This window comes from Lycorma delicatula, chromosome 1 (genome assembly GCF_047948215.1).
Source record: "Lycorma delicatula isolate Av1 chromosome 1, ASM4794821v1, whole genome shotgun sequence".
NCBI lineage: Eukaryota > Metazoa > Arthropoda > Insecta > Hemiptera > Fulgoridae > Lycorma > Lycorma delicatula.
The window spans coordinates 94,316,240-94,338,231 of NC_134455.1; the positions used below are offsets into that span (position 1 = coordinate 94,316,240).

At 35.3% G+C, this 21,992-nt stretch overlaps 1 protein-coding gene across 1 annotated transcript in view; it reads left to right on the forward strand.

Moving 5' to 3' along the window:
* The window catches only part of Dpp10 (Dipeptidyl peptidase 10), a 302,886-nt gene that overhangs the window by 206,496 nt on the left and 74,398 nt on the right, over positions 1–21,992 (forward strand). The window contains exons 5-6 of the mRNA XM_075354128.1: positions 11,284–11,358; positions 19,374–19,426. Of these exons, the coding sequence (XP_075210243.1) occupies positions 11,284–11,358; positions 19,374–19,426 (128 nt within the window). The remainder of the gene's footprint in view (positions 1–11,283; positions 11,359–19,373; positions 19,427–21,992) is intronic.

A 21,992-nucleotide genomic window follows, 5' to 3' on the forward strand; every position in this document is an offset into this window, starting at 1 on the left:
ATCAAAAGAATAGCTACTTTATGTCATGTTGGTGGGCTCTAAATTTATTTAAAAAAATAATTTGGTGTGATAAATTATTTATATGATTTATTTATAATTAAAAAGAAACTGATTCTCATCTACTACTTAATTTCAGTAATTATTCTAATTATATACATTTCAGTTTTCTTGTCAACGTTTTACCAAGTAAGATCATTAATTCATTTTAAAAAACTGAATTTTAGAACATTAAATGAGGCAATAAATAGCTAAATACTATATACTATTTTATATTATATTATTCTCAAGTTATTTAATTTCTGTAATTTGAAGTGATTTTGCCAGTAGTACACAATTTTCATTGTATAAAACCACACTAAATAAGAGGGTTTAATTTTATAATTTTTAATTTATTTAAAATATAAGTTTATGAGTTAGGAAAACTTATCTTTGGATTTATGATATTGTAATTTAATAAACTTATGTTACTTTCTTGTTTAGTAGTTTGTTGAAGCTTGTTTCATTAAACAACACCTCTAGAATTTACCATCAGTTTGGGTAGCAGATGTTTTGAGTTAAATAATTTATTCAGCAGTACTCCTTGTGGTAGAGTGATGGTACCGTTGGTATTGTAGAATCAATACTCATGAAATTTATAAAAATAACAGTGATATCTATGCAAATTTTGTTAACAATTTTACTTGAGAGGAAAGTTCCCATGAAGGGTATTTCTGTCAACAGGTCAAATTTTAAAACAGATATGTGATTATCTCATTTGTTATTTGTATAATTCATATTCATCTGTTACATTTTTTATTGCTTGTAACTTTATAACTTTTTTTCCTTCTTTTTTTTATATCCCTTCTCCCCCGGGTCGGTTATCCATTTAAGTATTCTCAACCCAGGGAAGTGTCCATTTACTCTAAGGAGGCCTTCCCGCCCACCGGCTAAACTTCCGGCACGGCAGGTCAGCCTCCCCGGTCGGATCTTTTGTTGTTGCCTGCCTCTAATCCCCGAGACAGGAAAACCAGGTCCGGCTTCGCCGTTCCCAGCCTCGCCCCGGGAACCGGGACTCAGTCTTGATAGTTTGCCTGCCTCAAACCCCGCCATGAGGTATCGCCGTCAGGGCGATACCGCCCCAGACCCCCGCAGCGAGGCCGGGTCTCGGTCTTTATATTACCCAATAAACCGATCACATAACGCCTACTCCCAGTCATGACTTTCATAAGGAGACAATGTACATGAATATCTTTGTACTACAATTACTACCATCGTTTATTAGTACCCCATACGTCTTTCGATGTCGTCCTTCTCTTTTAAGACTAAAAAAGAGAACTTTTCAAATATACTCCAGTTTTTTCAGAGCCCAATATGAAACTGATTAGATCCTCGGGTGTGAGATTTTGTATTCCCATCCGGAACCTAGATATTGTCCATTTATGGCATTCAAAAATTGTATGTTCAGCTATGTCGTCGCTTTCACAAAACCCACAACGTGGGGAGTTTCTTTTGCCAAAACGAAATAGATATTGTTCAAAATTTCCATGTCCAGAAAGCATCTGAGATACATAGTAACTGACCTCGCCGTGTTTTCGATTGACCCACTGTCTAATGTCTGGTATCAGCTTTTTTGTCCACACAGACCCGTCGTGTTGACCCCATTTCCGCTGCCATGACTGCTTGACCACGTCAGAAGCATCACACCGTTCCATCCCTGGAATCGAAGCCATCACTCCAATACTTGGAGTTCTATGGGCATTGGCGACGCCAGGACACATGCAGTTTCATAAGATATTGTACGGTAACCGGACGTCATCCCAACCAAAGCATGTCTATGTAGACTCCTCATTCGTCTGGCGTTTCTCTCCGTAAATACTGCTCTATACCAAACCGGCGCAGCATACAGTAAGGCCGAAGTGCAAGCGGAGACTAAAACCTTGCGTTTGGACGAACGTGGGGCTTCACGTCTATTCATTAACAATAAAATGGCCTTGAGTGTTTTTTCAGCAGTTTTGCATCTTTCAACGATGTGGGGACCAAAATTTAAGGACTTATCTATAATCAAGCCAAGATATTTAGTTTGTCATTTAGTTTGCCCTTCTCAATCTATGATCTCCAATTTTCAGTTCGAGGTCTCGTAGTTGTCTTCTGCCTGCGATCATTAAATACTCACACTTAATCAAAAATAACGCCAGTCCCTGTTCTGTTAGCAATTCACTGACCATTTCAAGTGCTCTATTCCCAGAGGTCTCAAGTTCTGACTCAGTCTTGGCGCTAACCATAATCGCTAAGTCATCCGCATATGCGACGACCTCGGCCCCGGCAGGTAATTGCAATCGTAGTACCCCGTCGAAAGCAATAAGCCACAACAGTGGCCCCAGGACCGATCCTTGGGGAACTCCTCCATAAATTTGATAATCTAATGTTCCCTCCAGCATATTTACCCTGGTCCATCTGTCGGAAAGGTACTCAGCAATCTGTCTCCGAAGACCTGAACTAACACTTCTACTGAGCGCTGTCGTAATTACATCCCATCTGACAGAACCGAAGGCATTCTTAACGTCTAGAGTTATCAAGAGCGGGATCTGTCTGGTCCGCCATGTACCGCTTCTGACTGTAATAGCCCATTTAATTATTTTGTTCATGGCATCCATAGTAAAACCATACTGATTCTTATGCAGCCCATCGCTGTTTTTCAATTCTTGTATTAACCTATTTGCGATAAGTCGTTCCGCCACTTTGCCCATTCCATTAATGAGGCAGAGCGGACGGTATCCGATCTCAGAAGAACCAGCAGTATTCTTTGGTAGAAAAACCGTCCGCGAGGCTTTCCAGCACTTGGAAAAGTCTTATTCTGTGCACCAAAATTGGCCACATCAAAAAGAATCGCGGCAGGTATGCCATCCGGACCTGTGCTCTTTTTTTCCTTAAGTCTTGACACAGCCAAGGCGACTTCTTGCTGAGTGAAACGACCAGCTTCGCAATTCACCAATTCCAGAGGGTCCGATTCAGGTACCGGAAAGAGCCTGTTTAGCTGTTCCACAGCGGTCTCCGCCGTAAGGAGGGGCAATCGTCTTCCTAGCTTTACCAGTAACTATCCGATATGTCTTCCCCCACGGGTCCGAATCAAGCTCCCCGCATATCACTTTCCAGCACTCTCTCTTGCTGGTCTTAATTAGGTGATTTAATGCCCGCCTAGCATCTGTGAACTTACTCATGGCATGGTTAAGAGTGACACCTCCAACTCTGCGTATTCTGTACTTTTTTCTACGCCAATACTGTAAAGTCCGTCTCTTATCAGCGATGTCAGCAGTCCACCAGTATGCCGGCTGATGCCCCCTGTTGTTGTGAGGTATCCTCGCCATCTCCGCAGCTATAAGATCCTGCAATACGAACGGCGTGACCTTCCTGCCATCCGACAACTTGCAGGCTACTCTATCCGCCACAATTTCCACTTGCCTTTTGGATAGTCTCGGCAGTGCCGGTATACTCCTGTTCACCGATCGGCCATTGTCAAAGGATAATAACGTAGCTGAATGATCACTTCCCGTTTCAGATTTAAGGACACTCCAACAAAAAAGGGAAGAACTCCATCTATCGTCTACCAGTGTAAGATCCAACACTGCACGATGTCCTCTCACCTCATAAGTGAAGGTGCCGTCATTAAGGCAAATCAGCCCGGTAGCCATCATCATATCAACAAAAATCTGTCCCCTAGCGTTAGTATACGAACTACCAGTTACGGTGGATTTGCAATTAAAATCGCCCATTAGTATTGATCTTCCAGGTACCCGCTGAATAACTTGTTGTAAGTCACTAATGTATTGTTCAAAGTCGCGGATAGTTATATTTGGACTGACATAACCAGCAATAAGAACAAATTCCGGAAGAGCAATCGCTAGGATCCCCTCACTTCTATGTAGCAGGTGCCAGCCAAAACGGCCGGAGATATTATTAATGGCAACATCCTCAACCGCGTCAGCCCACCAGTCATTTCTTGCCGCCGTTCTCAGATTAGGCTCTGTGGTGACGATCAGATCGGCCTCGAGGTCTTTTGCAATCTCTCCCACCAAATCATGTGATAGTATGCTCCTATTGGCATTTGATAAAATTATTCTAACCATTATTTAGGTAGGCAACACTATACTCTTCCGGTGCGATGATCTTTGCCGTTGCAGTCTAGCCACTTTGTAGCCTCTTTGCAGTCTCTTATCACATGGCTTTTCTGACCACAACTGTAATAAAGGGTTGACCTATCCGGACCCTTACATACCGTACTCGTATGATCAGAGGCCCAACATCTTTGACACATCACATTATCAGTCCTAATATAAACCCGGCAGTGGACCCAGCCGACCTTAATTCTACTAGAAATTAATTTAGTTGCAGCCCTATGATTAGTTATTACTGTCGCATTTCGAGTATTTCCATATGCCTGCCACAATGAGGTAATTCTGAAGGATTCAGTGACACCTATAACAGCCGTTATAGCCTCGCTTAATTCTAGCGCTGTGGTGGCCCCTTCCATGTCTTTAACATGCACCACTGCACGTCGGTCGCCCCTAGTTCGAATATCAACTTGAAGGTCAGAAGCCCTGTATCTCAATATTGCAGTATTGAGAGACAGGGAAACTGTCTGAGAAACTGAGCCGCATCTTCAGCCCCTTTCATTCTGACTTCTAAGTCTTCATTTCTACCTTTACGAAGGGATAGGACTTCCCCTGCCTCGTCTTAAATATCTTGTCCTTTACGGTCCGGAGTAGGTCTCCATACGTCTTGCCCTGTTAACTGACAATCACCACTTTGCTGCCCTCCACAGGAGGTGTTGATCGCCGAGCAGAAGCGGACCTAGAACGCGTCCTACTCTCATCAGTCTTTTTCGGCGCTACCATCAATGCAGGCGTCTCATTAGCCCTGAACAAATAAATAATTATCTTCTTGACCATGACACCAAAAGGACCACCTGGCAGAACAAACGCCATATTAGGGGCCCCTAATAATATCTTTTTGACCGCGCCTAGTATGCACCCAGCCGAAGCCCTGTCGCCATCTGTCGAGTTGTAAAAAACAGTATACTTATTGGTCTGAGTGTTGTATTCGTCATCCATAATGACAGAAGTGTCTACAGCTATGGTTCCAGGCTTCTTGCCCTCTGCCGTTGCCCTTTTGGACTTATTGATATCAATAAATTGACAGGTATCTGTAACGCCCTCTGCAGGCAAGGTAATTAATTTGGCTTTGGACATTGTCCAGGCAGACCATCTCTTAGCGGTCATATTCAGAAGTTCCTCATCAGTTAGTTCAAGACTTAATATGTCTTCCTGATCTGCACCAGGGGGCATATCAGTCTGTGTATATTGCGAACTGGTTTCTGGAGTAGCCGTAGTCTCCTGCAGATGTTTTAAAGCGGTGTATATTTCTCTTAATTCTTTACTATGCATACATATAATTTAACATGTTTTTTCCCAGATGTTGTTTGTAACGCATCATCGCTTGTCCTAATCGAAGAGTAACCTCCTTTAAGCCACCAGTATAGACCTCTTCTTTAGAGGAGGATTGTCTAATTCTTTTTTTTCCTTTGGGATCAGTCGGTTTCAGCGGCGGAAGGCCTGAGGATCCCTGTCCAATAGCAGTACTTTGTTCTGCTCTATCCGCCATGGATGATAAATAAACTCAGCAACTATGTAGCAGTTGTGTTCTCCAAGTAATTCCCTTTAATTTGATACCCCACACGTGTGGTAGTCAAAAATAAGGGGGTTCAACGGTCCCCCAAAATCGAAAAAAATTAGGGGGTCAATCGATAGGAAATGACCCAATTCGTATAGATCCTGAACGGTTTTGGTCTACGACCAACGTGTAACAAGATATGAACGTTTAAAGTTACCCCTATAAAAGTCTGTAAACACTTAGAAAATAATTCAGTAAACTTACTGTTATTAGTGGAACATTTTCCAAGTCCTTGTTTACGTTAAATACAGTGACGTCACTCTACTGTATTAACTTGCACGAAATTTCCACTACAAAAACAGAAATAACTCCGTTGTCCGTTGTCTAATTTTCACAAAATGTTAAACACTTATTTGTATATCCATCCTCTATTTGAAGCCAAAATTTCCCTTTAAAAAAAAAAACAAAAGTTTTTTTTTTAAATTTAAAAAACTTAATAATCCGTTAACCAAAAATTCTATTTTTTCTTTAGACTTGTCCAGTAATCCAATCACAATGTTGAACAGCACTTTTCTGATAGATAAAGCCGAAAAAACCCGATCAAAAAGCAAAAAAAACGGAGCGAAAATAGCACGTCTTAACAGTCCGAGTTCCTCCCCCACTCAACTACTAACTTTATAACCTTTTTTTTTTTCCTGTTTAGCCTCCGGTAACTACCGTTTAGATATTCTTCAGAGGATGAATGAGAATGATATGTATATGAGTGTAAATGAAGTGTGTAGTCTTGTACATTCTCAGTTCGACCATTCCTGAGATGTGTGGTTAATTGAAACCCAACCACGAAAGAACACCGGTATGGCTTTACTACGACTTGAACGCTGTAACTGGGAAGACGCGTTAACCACTAGACCAACCCGGTGGGTTAACTTTATAACCAACTTTTAATAAGACTTACTCATATTTACACGTACTCTCTCATAAAAAAAAAAAAAAAAATTAGAAAATTATGAAAAGTCGTCATATTTCGTAATAAAAATCTTACTTTTTATCATTATCACTTACCAATAAGATAAATTGTGTAAGTAACCTACTTGTCAGCCTGTTAGGATTCAGTCTTTATAGGTGATGGTAGAAGACAATTTTTCTTTTTCTCTTATAACAGGTATTTCCTCTATCCTCATGTACAGTTCAATATTGTAACTTCTTTATTCTTATTAATCTTTGATAGGCTGTAGGACCCTTCTGAGTATTTTTTATTCTTTGTTTGTCATTTATTAATTAGAAGTTTCTTGTTAAATGTCAGACATAGCTTTTCATATAGAATTTCCATACAAACAACTATAGTAAAATGTCTTTTAGTATTTTTATTAATGTTGATTTCTTACTGTTAATGTTCTTAATTGATAGGCTAGTTCTATTTTATTGATTCATTGGCTTCCTTTTTAGAGACAGTGACTTCAATTATCTCTCTTTGTATTTCAATTTTTTGGTTTTATTAATTGTGTGTCTTATAGAATTATTCAATTAAACTAAAAAAATTCAGCTAATGCCACTCTCAGAGTTCGCATTTGATGCTTATAAAATACTATTCATTTTTTTTTTGTCTTCAGTCATTTGACTGGTTTGATGCAGCTCTCCAAGATTCCCTATCGAGTGCTAGTCGTTTCATTTCAGTATACCCTCAACATCCTACATCCCTAACAATTTGTTTTACATGTTATAAACGTGGCCTGCCTACACAATTTTTCCCTTCTACCTGTCCTTCCAATATTAAAGCGACTATTCCAGGATGCCTTAGTATGTGGCCTATAAGTCTGTCTCTACTTTTAACTATATTTTTTCAAATGCTTCTTTCTTCATCTATTTGCCGCAATACCTCTTCATTTGTCACTTTATCCACCCATCTGATTTTTAACATTCTCCTGTAGCACCACATTTCAAAAGCTTCTAATCTTTTCTTCTCAGATACTCAGATTGTCCAAGTTTCACTTCCATATAAAGCGACACTCCAAACATACACTTTCAAAAATCTTTTCCTGAGATTTAAATTAATTTTTGATGTAAACAAATTATATTTCTTACTGAAGGCTCGTTTAGCTTGTACTATTCAGCATTTTATATCGCTCCTGCTTCGTCCATCTTTAGTAATTCTACTTCCCAAATAACAAAATTCTTTTACCTCCATAATCTTTTCTTCTCCTATTTTCACATTCAGTGGTCCATCTTTGTTATTTCTACTAAATTTCATTACTTTTGTTTTATTCTTGTTTATTTTCATTTGATAGTTTTTGCGTAGGACCTCATTTATGCCATTCTAAATCCTTTTTACTGTCCGCTAGAATTACTATATCATTAGCAAATCGTAGCATCTTTATCTTTTTACCTTGAAAAGATAAAGATTCTTTACTCTGAATCTAAATTGTTCTTTAACATCATTAACTGCTACTTCCATGTAAAGATTAAAAAGTAACGGAGATAGGGAACATCTTGTAGGACTCCCTTTCTTATTACGGCTTCTTTCTTATGTTTTTCAATTGTTACTATTGCTGTTTGGTTCCTGTACATGTTAGCAATTGTTCTTCTATCTCTGTATTTGAACCCTAATTTTTTTAAAATGCCGAATATTATATTCCAGTCTACGTCATCGAAAGCCTTTTCTTGGTTCTATAAACGCCAAGTATGTTGGTTTGTTTTTCTTTATTCTTCCTTCTACTATTAATCTGAGGCCTAAAATTGCTTCCCTTGTCCCTATACTTTTCCTGAAATCAAATTGGTCTTCTCCTAACACTTCCTCCACTCTCCTCTCAATTCTTCTGTATAGAATTCTAGTTAAGATTTTTTATGCATGGCTAGTTATAAGCTAATTGTTCTGTATTCTTCACATTTATCTGCTCCTTTGATATCATGACTATAACACTCTTTTTGAAGTCTGACGGAAATTCCCCTTTTTCATAAATATTACACACCAGTTTGTATAATCTATCAATCGCTTCCTCACCTGCACTGCGCAGTAATTGTACAGGTATTTCGTCTATTCCAGGAGCCTATCTGCCATTTAAATCTTTTAATGTTCTCTTAAATTCAGATCTCAGTATTGCTTCTCCCATTTCATCCTCCTCAACTTCCTCTTCTTCCTCTATAACACCATTTTCTAATTCATTTCCTCCGTATAACTCTTCAATATATTCCACCCATCTATCGACTTTACCTTTCGTATTATATATTGGTGTACCATCTTTGTTTAACACATTATTAGATTTTAATTTATGTACCCCAAAATTTTCCTTAACTTTCCTGTATGCTCCGTCTATTTTACCAATGTTAATTTCTCTTTCCTTTTCTGAACACTTTTCTTTAATCCACTCTTCTTTCGCCAGTTTGCACTTCCTGTTTATAGCATTTCTTAATTGCCAATAGTTCCTTTTACTTTCTTCATCATTAGCATTCTTATATTTTCTACGTTCATCCATCAGCTGCAATATATCGTCTGAAACCCAAGGTTTTCTACCAGTTCTCTTTATTACGCCTAAGTTTGCTTCTGCTGATTTAAGAATTTCCTTTTTAACATTCTCCCATTCTTCTTCTACATTTTCTACCTTATCTTTTTTACTCAGACCTCTTGCGATGTCCTCCTCGAAAATCTTCTTTACCTTCTCTTCATCAAGCTTCTCTAAATTCCACCGATTCATCTGACACCTTTTCTTCAGGTTTTTAAACCCCAATCTAATTATATAATTATTTGGTGATAATTTCATTATCACCAAATTATGGTCGCTATCAATGTCTGCTCCAGGGTAAGTTTTGCAGTCAACGAGTTGATTTCTAAATCTTTGCTTAACCATGATATAATCTATCTGATACCTTGCAGTATCGCCTGGCTTTTTCCAAGTGTATATTCTTCTATTATGATTTTTAAATTGGGTGTTGGCAATTACTAAATTATACTTCGTGCAAAACTCTATAAGTCGGTCCCCTCTTTCATTCCTTTTGCCCAGCCCGTATTCACCCACTATATTTCCTTCCTTGCCTTTTCCAGTGCTTGCATTCCAATCTCCAACTATTATTAAATTTTTCATCTCCTTTTACGTGTTTAATTGCTTCATCAATCTCTTCGTATACACACTCTACCTCATCATCATCATGGGCGCTTGTAGGCATATAGACGTTAACAATCGTTGTCGGTTTAGGTTTTGATTTTATCCTTATTACAATGATTCTATTACTATGCGTCTTGAAATACTCCACTCTCCTCCCTATCTTCTTGTTCATCACGAAACCTACTCCTGCCTGCCCATTATTTGACGGTGAGTTAATTACTCTAAATCACCTGACCAAAAGTCGCCTTCCTCTTCCCACCGAACCTCACTAATTCCTACTATATCCACATTCATCCCATCCATTTCCCTTTTTAAATTTTCTAGCCTACCAACCTTTTATAAGCTTCTAACATTCCACGCTCCGACTCGCAGAATGTTATTTTTCAATCTTCTGGTGACCCCTTCCTTAGTAGTCCCCACCCGGAGATCCGAACGGGGGATTATTTTACCTCCGGAATATTTTACCAAGGAAGGCGCCTCCACTATTCATTACTCATGGAATATCTTCAGACAAGTAAATTTACTACAAAATTCAGAAGAGGACATATGTGATGGCCTGAACTTTTTTTTAAAATTGAAAGAATTTTTTAAAACTAGCCAACTTTTCTTCAATCTCAATTACTTTGAAACAATCCCAAACTGTGCTTAGAAATGTTTATTTGTTTATGCTTTTGTTCAATTGTAAGCAAACATGGCACCCAACCCTCAGACATCACATGCGTGTAAAATATGGTGCAGCTGTTCATTTGAAATATCTTGGTAATCATGCATTTTTAAACTTCTACCCTCCATCACTTCATCATGGATACTTTTTTAAATTCTTCACAGTTGCAACATCAACAGGAATTCTCAGGTCATTAGTGCTCATTTTAATTAGGCAAAAATAACTAAACCATTTGTAAACTATTCTATTCTATGAAACTCAGTCATCATTGTACTTATTCAGCTTGTATTTAGTTTCCTAGCAGTTTTGTCTTTCAGAAAATAATGCTTGATCTCCACAAGAAGTTCTCTTTCGTCCATTTTCCACAAATGACAGAACTTAATTGACAACTGCTAAAAACAGAATTATGAATGTGTCTGACTGAAACTTACTGTATGCTCCAGCGGAGTTGTGGGAAACTAAGATGACCTCAACATTTTATTGCAAGCATTATCTGTTGACTTGGCATGGACTTATTGAACACCTTTATTGCTTGTTCAATTCTTATCTCTGTTAACACCATGTTAATCTTCTTGTTTTGAATCATTCTCAAACATACTTCATCCTCAAACTTTCATTTTTCTTGCAATAATGTGTAATCATTATTTCATCATCTAATCTTCTCTTTTAACTTGTACTTATTCCTTGTCTTATATAATCAGTTAATACATAATAATCATTATATTAATACTCATTTAGTTAAGATTTAAACATATAATAGTGGTAATTTTATTGTTACAATAATTTTTTTATAAAAGTGCAAATAGCAGTCATAATTTTGAAAATGAAATTAATTTACTGAATAAATCATAATATTTTGATGTTATTTTGTTTCAGAGGAGGCTAAATCTGGCAAAATTTTCAATGTCTCCAGATCATCGATACATACTGCTTGCCCATAATGTACAAAAGGTCAGTTTTTATCTATTGCACTATAGTATTGATTTTATTCCAGAATCTGGAGTTGTTTACTAATACAAAATCATTTGATTATAATATAAGCAGTTATCAATTCATGATAATTTTGTAGATTAAACATAAACACAAAGAGAGTGTTTAACAACATATATTATCATACATTCTTATGAAAGGCAATGCCAAACCAGCAATTGTAGTTCGTTTGTTTTCTCCAACCAGTTTTCCAGCTTCTACCAGGTCTAGGTGTGTGTGAGTATAGACAAATGCAATTACTGCTACCGGCTTGCCTGGCCTGATGTAGCTACAGACATAGTGTAATGTAACGTGCAGGAAAATGTAGTCTGGAACAGATTCAGGTTGACCACTCAACCCAACCACCAAAGAACACCAATACCCACAATCTATCAATCAAATCCATATAAAAGTATGCATTTACTAGAATTTGAACCTTAGAACTCTTGACTTCGAAATCAGATGATTTGCAATGACAAGTTTGCCATTAGACCAACCAGGTGGGCTGATGTTAGTAATCTAGACTGCACTAGACTAAAAACGGTGGGTTAGCAACTGTAGTATTTTTGTTAAATTTTGAGAATGGTAATGCACTATAAACTAATTTTTTTCTTGCATAAATATTATGATTTCTAAAAATATGCTTTTAGGCTAATTAAATATGTTTGTTAGTGGTCATATGTAGACCTTGACAGAAAAGTACTAATGGAATGCTGTATACAATACTTACTTTTTTTTTATACACACATCTGTATACTACTTTTCAAAGTAGTCACTCTCTCTGTTGATACACTTGTCATGGATAAAATCCATGAATCAAAAAACCTGCTGGTAAATGGTGAGATCTTTATATCATAGACAACTTAGCATTCATGGTTAATATTATTATTTCCAATGATGTTTTTTTCATTGCTGGTAGTAGAGGAATTCGATGCTGCCAGATCAGGTTTGTAGGCCATGTACTGAAAATGTTTCTAGCTCTAGGGTCTAAAAGATTCATGATTTTAAAAATGGTTGAGTTTGTCATACATAATCAGCAATCCTTAGTTTTTATCTGCAGCCTTTTAATCTTTGAACAGAGTTTAAATTATGAACAAAGCTTTGAACAACTTTGTTCAGTCTCTTGATTTGTCTTGAAGGCAGAAACATTAATTATTGTATTACAAACACTGAAAACCATCAGAAGCCCACCAAATTTGTCCAAAACACAGCCATCATCAATTACTAAAGTGGTCAACCCATGAATGTTTTGAAAGTGTATGCCAAAGGATGCTTCCACTTGTGGATTGGATTTTTGTCTTAGGACAATAATAGCATACTTATTATTCATTCTTAATAACTGTTCATTCCAATAAATCATTGTGCTTATTTACGTGGAGAAGATGAGTGATGGATCATCTATTATTTATTTCTTATCTCAATCAGTTGGAAGGAACTCTATGCTCTAGTTGTAACTAAAAAAAGATTACATTTTTTTTCTATATTAGTTAGTGTTGACCAGCGATTAAAACATAAATCCCCTACTGTCAAAGGCAGAATATCTATTAATTTGGAAGCAAACCTACTTTTTTTATTTATTCCCCATATAACTTTACTGTTACTAAATTCATGACCACATTTTTAGAGATGCAGCATAATTCTCATATTTATATCATAAACGCTTCCGAGTTCATAATGAATTTAAAAAAAGATAAAGTTCTGAGATAGTGACATTTTCCCAAAAACACATCTTTTCTAGTTTATAGGCTAGGCTATAAATATATAGTAGCTACAGTAGCTATTATATATAGTATCTATTGTTGAACTCCCTAGTTAAGAAAGGTAGAGTTTGAGCTTGATTACTGATACCAAGCGGTTAATGTGTGAGTAACATTAGCCAAAAATAATCTTTTAACATGCAGTAAACTTGTGGCAGTTAAATAATGAACATTATTTCTTGACTATCCCTTTTATACAAAAATTATGAACTCGAATAAGAGTTTTTTCTGAAAACAAGTTTTAAAAGGCATTTCTCCGTCTATGAATCATGAGACCTTGCTGATTGTGAGGGGGCTTGAGTGCTCAGTGTTACATAGTAGCTGGACCAAAAGTGCAACCATATTGGAGAGGTATCTGTTGAGAGCCAGACTAAGGAACGATTCCTGAAAGAGGGCAGCAGCTTTTTCAGTAGTAGTTAAGGGTATAAGTCAGGAGCACTTAAACAAATAAACAACAATTTTTCTCACCTTTCAATTATTTCTGTTATTACAATGCAAATTGGTCAAGAATCATCTAACAATTTGCATCCATTCCGATAAAATCTTGAAATCATGGTAAAGACAAACATTCATTGAAATAAATTTTTTTTAAACTGTTCAATGTTTCTTTAGTATTCTTTGTTTTTTTTTTAAATAAAATTTGATTACTGGTCTTAGTTCTCACTTTAATTTGTTAATGACACTCGCAAAGTATTGCTATTACTTTTGCTGTAAATCATTAACTACAGTTTGACAAAGTTTTGAGTTGCACTAATTGGAATTACAACATATTAACGGATCAAATTACAAATATTTAGCCTTCTCATGTGTTTAGCACTAATGCAGAGTGGTAAACACTGCGAAATGGCACACTGCTTATGTTGAAATCATGGATATGGTTGGTTGGTAGGAAAAAAAATCATACTTTTTAATAACAAATAATAACAGATTTAAACTCGTCAAATATTTTTTATGTACAACAAAATGTTTACAACCATAACTTTATTAATTTTCAGAAATTATGTTATTTTTGTTTTCACTTTGGTAACTACTTGTTATTGTAGGTGTTTTTTCAGGAAGACATATAACATATATGAGTGATATGGAATTTGATGTCATTCTGAGAACTCTATTCTCAGAATCTCTATGTAAATTTCCAATGTGAATAATTCAGTTCAAAGCTTTCATTAAACTATTAAAAAAAAATTCAATTTCCTGTCTATATAAAAGCTATAATACATCTATTCTCATGTGCAACTTTATATTAGACAAATTTAACAACTTTTTGTAATAAAACATCATATACTCATATGTCTGCTTTTATTAACTTTTAAAATCTAAATACTTACAATTAAAGCCTTTAATATCATAATTTTAAACCCAAAACAAAATTAATCTTTCAATATTAATAAAAAATACTGTTTCCATCTTAATGCCAATAAATTCAAAGATAGAATAGATAATCATTGAAAGAAGATACATGTTGGATAAACCTTAACAGCGATACTTTGTCTGATGCATGTGTCTCTTTGTTGACAGCTTCTGCAAATGCTTAACGACATCTCTTAATTTGTTATGTGATAATATGTAATGTTTGATTTTATATCATGCTAATTCAGTTGGGTTTATGTCATACATAAGGTATTTAAATACTTTATGTTTTCCTTGTCTTTATCAGTTTTTCTATAAGTTCTTTCTTTGGGCTTTGGTTTTTATTTTGTCTATTTAAACACATTATTATGCTCTTCTTGTACATGGGTCCTTAGTACATCATTTGAACAATGATGTACACAATCTGAACAGCCTCAACCTCTTTACTGGTTATCTCTCTAATATAATTCCAGATTGTAGAGCAATACTCAAGTATCAGTCTTGCAATAGTCTTAAACTGATGTGTGATTGAGCTGACTACAAAATCTCCTAGTGACCCAAAAAAGGAAGCCCAAATTCCTTCTAGTTTGGAAACAATAATAATAAATTATTATTGTTATTTTATAAATAGCTCCCTGTCGCAGCTTCGCCTGTGCTTGGTTACTTGCGTTTCTCGCATCGGTCAATTTTTTTGTTTTATGTTCTTTAGTCAAGTAACTAGAGACAGGTGCAGCCAGCCACACATACAGTTACAGTGGCAGTGGGTGTGTTGGTTGAGCCACAGTGCTGAATACCTTTGCACCCCTTAACAATTCAGAATTAAAAAATACCCGAAAATGGTTTTTAAATATTTATCTGAAGAGTATCTGGAAGCTTAAATGTACTGAATAGTACTGACACATTTACTCTAATCGGGATTGAGAAAATTTACAATCATTGTTAAACATTTTTTTACCTTTCTTCATTCCCTTTCAAGGTTGAATTTCAAAAATCTAGAAATTGGTTTATTGACATGAAGATTACACTCACAAAAAAAGGTTGATTCTTCATTTCTTAACCAGAAATTAAAAAAATAACAGGGTTTAAAAAAATTCAAAAATCCATTTTTATCCTTTTAATCCCTGAATTTAAAAAATGTAGAAATCAATTTTTAGATTTTCATATAAAGATTACACACACCATAATTAAGTTGGTATCTACGTCTGATTAAAAAAAAAATATATATATATATATATATTATAATAATAATAATAATTTCATTGCTACTCTATTTTAACCCATTAAACTCGGAATTTCAAAGTTGATTTTTTTAGCATGCACTTACACCGTAAGAAGAAAGGGTATACAAATTTTCATCAGTTTATCTTAAGTAGTTTTGCTTTTTTTGCTGGGCATTATTACTACGACAAGTGTGTATATATATACTAGCTGCAGAGGCGTGCCCTAGGCACGCCCTCCGGTGGGTTGCCCTGATGGGTCTCGCCTCGGAATGGAATTATTAAGTGTCCAAAACTGATTACCTTTTGTGTAAAAATATATTTTTTGAATGATGACAATTAATATAACGAAAGTTAAATTAGAAATTTAACTCTACAAATTGATACTAACGAATCGGAATTTTCCTCTAGAAAAGGTGCCAAGTTATGGGGAACGGACACACACACACACACACAGACCCACATAAAAATATCCTTTAGTCGGGTAGTATTTATTTAGCATCCCTGTCTCGGCTTCGCCCTAAATTATAATGTAGCCAACCTATTTTCTAACAGTACTAAATTGATAGAACTTCCGGGTATATGATATTTTTCTTGACGTTTTGATTTTCTGGTAGCAGTATATATTGACTTTCCGAATAACCAGTTGTGGAAAGTCTAATACATAATTGTCTATGAGAAAAACAGTCTATTCGTAAATCAATACCAATGTGCTTGAATGTCTGATCTTCCGCTTTATTGATTGTTATAGCAAACGAAAATTTTATAGGGAATTGCAGTCTCTTAAATTAAAATGGTAAGTCTGTTGGGATTTTTTGGATGCGAGGTATAAGAGCAAGCTCTCCTGCAGCTGGACCTGTAAAAATTACCTCAATGATTTGATTTCGCGTAGTTTTCATTTGCAACCTCGTGCTGTTACATAACCTTGGAGGTTAAGATTTCGTAGTAAAATAATCGGAACTCTCATTTTAAGATTGAGGCTATGACCTGCAGGATTAAGAGAATTAAAAACAATTGTAGGAGAGTGGACTGCATCTTCAGTACAGTTTATTTTAGACAATACAGTGTTTTGTCATTAAATGTTGTATGTAAATTTTGTGCTTTTAAATAAAATGTAAGGATTCTGTTCAACCTTACATATGACAACCCCGATGGGAATATAACCTCTTTTAAGAATATGACGAGGGCTAATAACCTTAAGTCGATGCCCGTAAAACACATAAAGAAATATAATAATAATAATGCCTTGAGGAAGATAATCCGCACGTCCGGAACACAACATCTACGTTCCACGTCCAGGGCGGCAACAGCTGTTCATACGTACAATACATATAGTTGGCTAACGGGGCTCCGAGTAACTTCTTCGGAAATGTTTTCTTTTTTGACCCGTTTCCACCTTCAGGACACCATGATAGATTGGATTTTTCATGCACTTCACCTTGTCACCTGCAGATCATGAATAATAATGTGATTTGGAAATTGAACTATACCACTTTTAGAGCTGACAATGTGTTGGCCAGGGTCAATGTTATTGCAGGCATAACGGAGACCCTTCTGTTGTCCACATGCCCCTTGCGATGGCAAGCATGTAGCAAAGGTGCCCATGAATGTCGGTGCATGGGAGCTCTGAAAGCTTTGGTGAGTAGGAGCCTGGAGTCACTGCAGAGATTGCACACCTGCTCTCTGCCAGGATATATGCCGGTTCCACCTCCAAGGTTAGTAGCCCTGGAGTGGGGGTGTACCCTGATGGCTAGCCTTGCTGCCACCGATCAAATTTAATGGAACACCTTGAACAAACCAACGTGGCAGAAGGTACACTCTCATTTAGAAACAGCCGATTCACCACAAGCGAAAAGGAAACGGAGTAAGGAGACAAAGAAAATCAGAAAAGATTTTGACAGAAGTAGAAGAGGTTTGAGGAATGCTTTGTTTAGTAATAATGCACCCAAACCAAGATATTTAGTTATTAATCGGTAGAATGGAAACTTCCAAAAGGTTAGCCCATTCTTAATTGCTAAAGAGATTATTAATTGTGCTGGTTGTCCTTTCAAGGATATTCGAAAGACTTTTAATGGATTGTAGGTCGAAACTGTTAACTACAGTCAAAGCCAGAAAGTTCAGTCTTTGAAGAAGATCGGTGAATTCGCAGCATCGGTGCAACCGCATAGTACCCTTAACTCATCAAGAGCAGTTGTTTGCTGTGAACTTCTTAATTGTACAGAAGAAGAAATAGTGGAGGAAATGTTGAATCAAGGAGTGACTCAATGCCGCAGGCTAACTATGAGAAGAAATGGTGAGGTTCTTCCTTCAGCCTCTCATGTGTTGACATTTAATAGGCCTAATCTTTCTGGAAAAGCTAAAAAAATCACACCATCGACAAGTAGCAGAGGAGAGTGTGGCAACAGTACAAGAAAAAGCTGAGAGTAGTGCAATGGAGGTGCAAGTAATTATCAAGAAAGCACCAGACACAGACGATATAGAATTTGTACCTATAGAAACTCCTAAAGCCCAGAGGACAGCTACAGGGAGAGCGTGCATTTCAGCCGCCCCAAATATACCTTTAGAAATTGACTCGAGTTCGTCAGCTGCTGAAAATGAATCACTTGTGTGTTTTGACTCAATAACAATGTTGCTAACTGCTCCACCTAACTGTTATCACCTCATGTCAGCCGCAGAACATTGTTGGTATCAGAAAGAGAGGAGGAAGCCATGTCCAAGACCTCAGACACATTATCATCAGAAGTTGAGGCATACGAAGAATGTAAAAATGGTGTAAGAAAGGATGGCCAAAAGGAAAGCCTAGGCGGTAGTCAAAAAAATTTTTTGTGATTTGTTGAAGAATTTAAATTGATCTCATTTTGCAGGTATAAAGAAATTAACACTGCAAGTATCATCAAAAGTATGAATAATTTAAGTTTTTTTTTCTTTTTTTGAAGTGGGACAGGGCTAATGACTAAAGTAGTTGATGCCCCTAAAAACCTCAACAAAAAAAAATAATAATAATAAATTATTTAATTAATGGCAAGGAATAATTTTGCTGTAATTTTATTTTGTTGAGACATTTGCTTAATTTAAACAATTTCTATTTTTAATTAAGTTTTAGCTACCCATTATAATATTTAAATTTCAAAATAAAAATGTTTAGCTTACAAAAATTTTTAATCATCAGATTACTCATAGAAATATCTAAATTTATATGGATGTGGAAGATTACACTACACTTTTACAAATAAGCTTGGGAAAGGATGCTTGTTCATTTTTTGAAAAGGGTGTGGTATGACTTCTGCAGTTTTTGTTTGTTTTATCAAAAAAAAAAAAAAAAGGAAAAAAGTATTGTCAGAAATTGGTTTTCACAATGTACTTTTAAATTTTAAACTTTTTTAAAGAGCTGGTATTTAAATGTAAATGAACCCCCATTAAAAAATTAATATTAAAAACGCAATATTACTTTAATAAAAGCAGTATTCACAATCTAAAGTTTTGTTCATTAGGAACATATCGAATTATGTTTATAATTATTCACTTGTACATAAAAAACATTTTTTTTTTTCAAATTTATATTAACCAAAAAATTATTTGTTGTTTTATTTAATCTGAAAAATGATTAGTTTTCCATTACTCTTCAAATCAGTAAATAAAATTAAAAAAATTAAAAACATTTATTTTGTTTTAGCTTTTCCGGCATTCATTCTTGGCTTTATACACCATATATGAGTTAGCCACTGCGTAAGTAAGCATTTATTATTAAACTGTATCTTATTTAAATAAAAATTAAAAAAAAAATTAGTTCATAATTATATAATTTTTGGGTTTTATATTTAGTAAATTTAGTCTTTAATGCTTATATAAATGCAAATCTGCTTTAATAGTAAGTGAAAATTGAATCCTTAACCAGATAATAAACTGTATTTCTTGACAAACTGAAAATTGCATAACTAGAATGCCTCAAGGAGTAGCGGTAATATATATCATATCATAATGATATATATCATATCATCTATATATATATATATATATATATATATATATATATATAGAGAGAGAGAGAGAGAGAGAGAGAGATATGGATGAACCTACAACCTTTTAATTTTTTTCCAAATTTTCTATAAACTTCTTGTTAGTATTATTTTCAATTTTGTATTCTGTCACTAAAGCTAATTTTCAATATTCTTGTGTGTTCTAATACAAAAAATTTTCTATTCTTGTATTTCATTACAATGTATTCATGTCTTTGAGCTATGGAAAACTACAATCTGTAAACTAGTCTTTTTAAATTTCTTTATAATTGTTATATTCATGACAGTCAGGGTAGCCCCTGAGTCGGTTAGTCATTCTATTATCCTTTATTCTTTCTTCCTTGGATGAATCCAATGGAATTGGGTCAACATTTTCCTGGTTCCATTGGTGGTGTCACACTGATACCTTTTTGTACTGAGCAGGAGTGTAACCCTCTTTTTTATATCTATGGAACTATCCAAGGACTGTTTTCTCTTCAGAGTTGTACAAACTAAAAGCTGAGATACATATTGAATAAAATAGGTTTCCTATTTTATAGGTTTCCTATTGCAGCATTAGGTTTTGAGTAAAATAGGCTTCATTAAATCTATTTAATCCAATCAGTATGGTTCTGTTATTATAAAATTGCCCACAAATAAGATACACAGTGTAAATATGTTATTTAAAACAATAAAATAAGGTAATAATATAAATAAGGGCCAAAGGGCTGACACCTGAGTAATTAAACCTTAAGTTGCATTTGAAGTGTCAAAACAAGATTCTTATGTAGAGATAAGATTGGGCAGCCAGCTTGTATACTACTTACACAGATTGCAGGAGGAATTTTGTCTTTGTACCACATTCACTTTTGAATGTATAAATTGATTACATTGTTCTGAAGTTTTGGAGTTCATGAACATACACCATACTTCCTTTTTTTTAGTATTCCAAATAAGATAATACTTAATTATGCCCAATCTTAACTACAGTTTTGTTTTGAATTGATAATCAGTTTTGTTAAAACTGATTGTTACATTTTGAAGACCAATATTCATTTTTCAGTTTCATAAATATGGATAATTTTAAATGAATATCTCTAGCCCTGAGAATGATGTAAAACAGCTTATCAAATTTATAGAGAAGTTCATTTTTTATAAATTCATAAGCCTTGTGCTGAGTAGGTATCAGGTAAGTGGTATGAGATGGAGTCAATTTTACAAAGGGATGCTTATAGCTTGCAAATGTAGAACGTAATGAAATTTTCAAATGTCAGTTTCATCAGATCTGAAAGGAGTATGACTAAATTGTTATTCGGTCAAAGGTAAGAATTTCAAAATAAAGATGTTAAAGAAACAAGCAAGTAAAGTAACAAGTATGCTGGACCATGAGCGTTTGGTAAATCAAGAACGAATCTAGAAGGATTAAATAAGTTATTCTGTGCCACTTTCATAAAAAAAATTCTATGCTCATATCCAAGGGGCTCTTGTAAAAGATTTTATCTAAAAAATAGTAATGAGGAGGTAAGGAGATGAGGAGGAATAGATTTCCTATTTGTACATACAAAATAGATGTAGAATTTTAGGTAGTAGCATTTCCAATGTTTTTCATAAGTGATACTAGGGAGTGATTGTGAGGATCTCTTTTTATTATAAGTATATATGTTTTTATGGGTTGCTAACATTAGTAACACTGTTGCATCTCTATAGTGATAATTTATAACCACTTTGATAATAACAGGATGGATGACGAGAGGGAACATGGATCCATTAAATTTAAAACATTACACTACATTAGGTTTTATGAGAACAGAGTACTGGCTTTACTCAGTAAGCACCTCAGCTACTAGTTTGAATTTTTATACAACCCAGAATCTGTAAACTAGACTTCACTAAAAGTTTCAAAGGCCTTCAAAAGAGATTCATTACTCCATTTAATCCCAGCAAAGAATTGGCTGCTGGAATGTACCAGCCTTCACAGTGAGTGAGGACAATGGCTGGACCCGATTCTTACACCCTCATTCAATGAAGAGGGAATAAAGGTTTAGGAAAAAGCACGGAAGAGAAACAGTTTCCACTTCTGTTTAGATTACCTCTGATTACAGTAATTTATTACCTAGCTCAGGATCCAGATAAATAGCATCTTCTTGCAAAATTGTAGATGATTTCATTGACTACAGTTTCCTTTATCAAGGTACAGAATATCAAGCTACTCACTGAGACTGTTTGCTTTTGCAGTTCAAGATAGAGCCACCAGCATAAGATACAAGAAGCATAGGATCTTGCTACAATCTTAAATC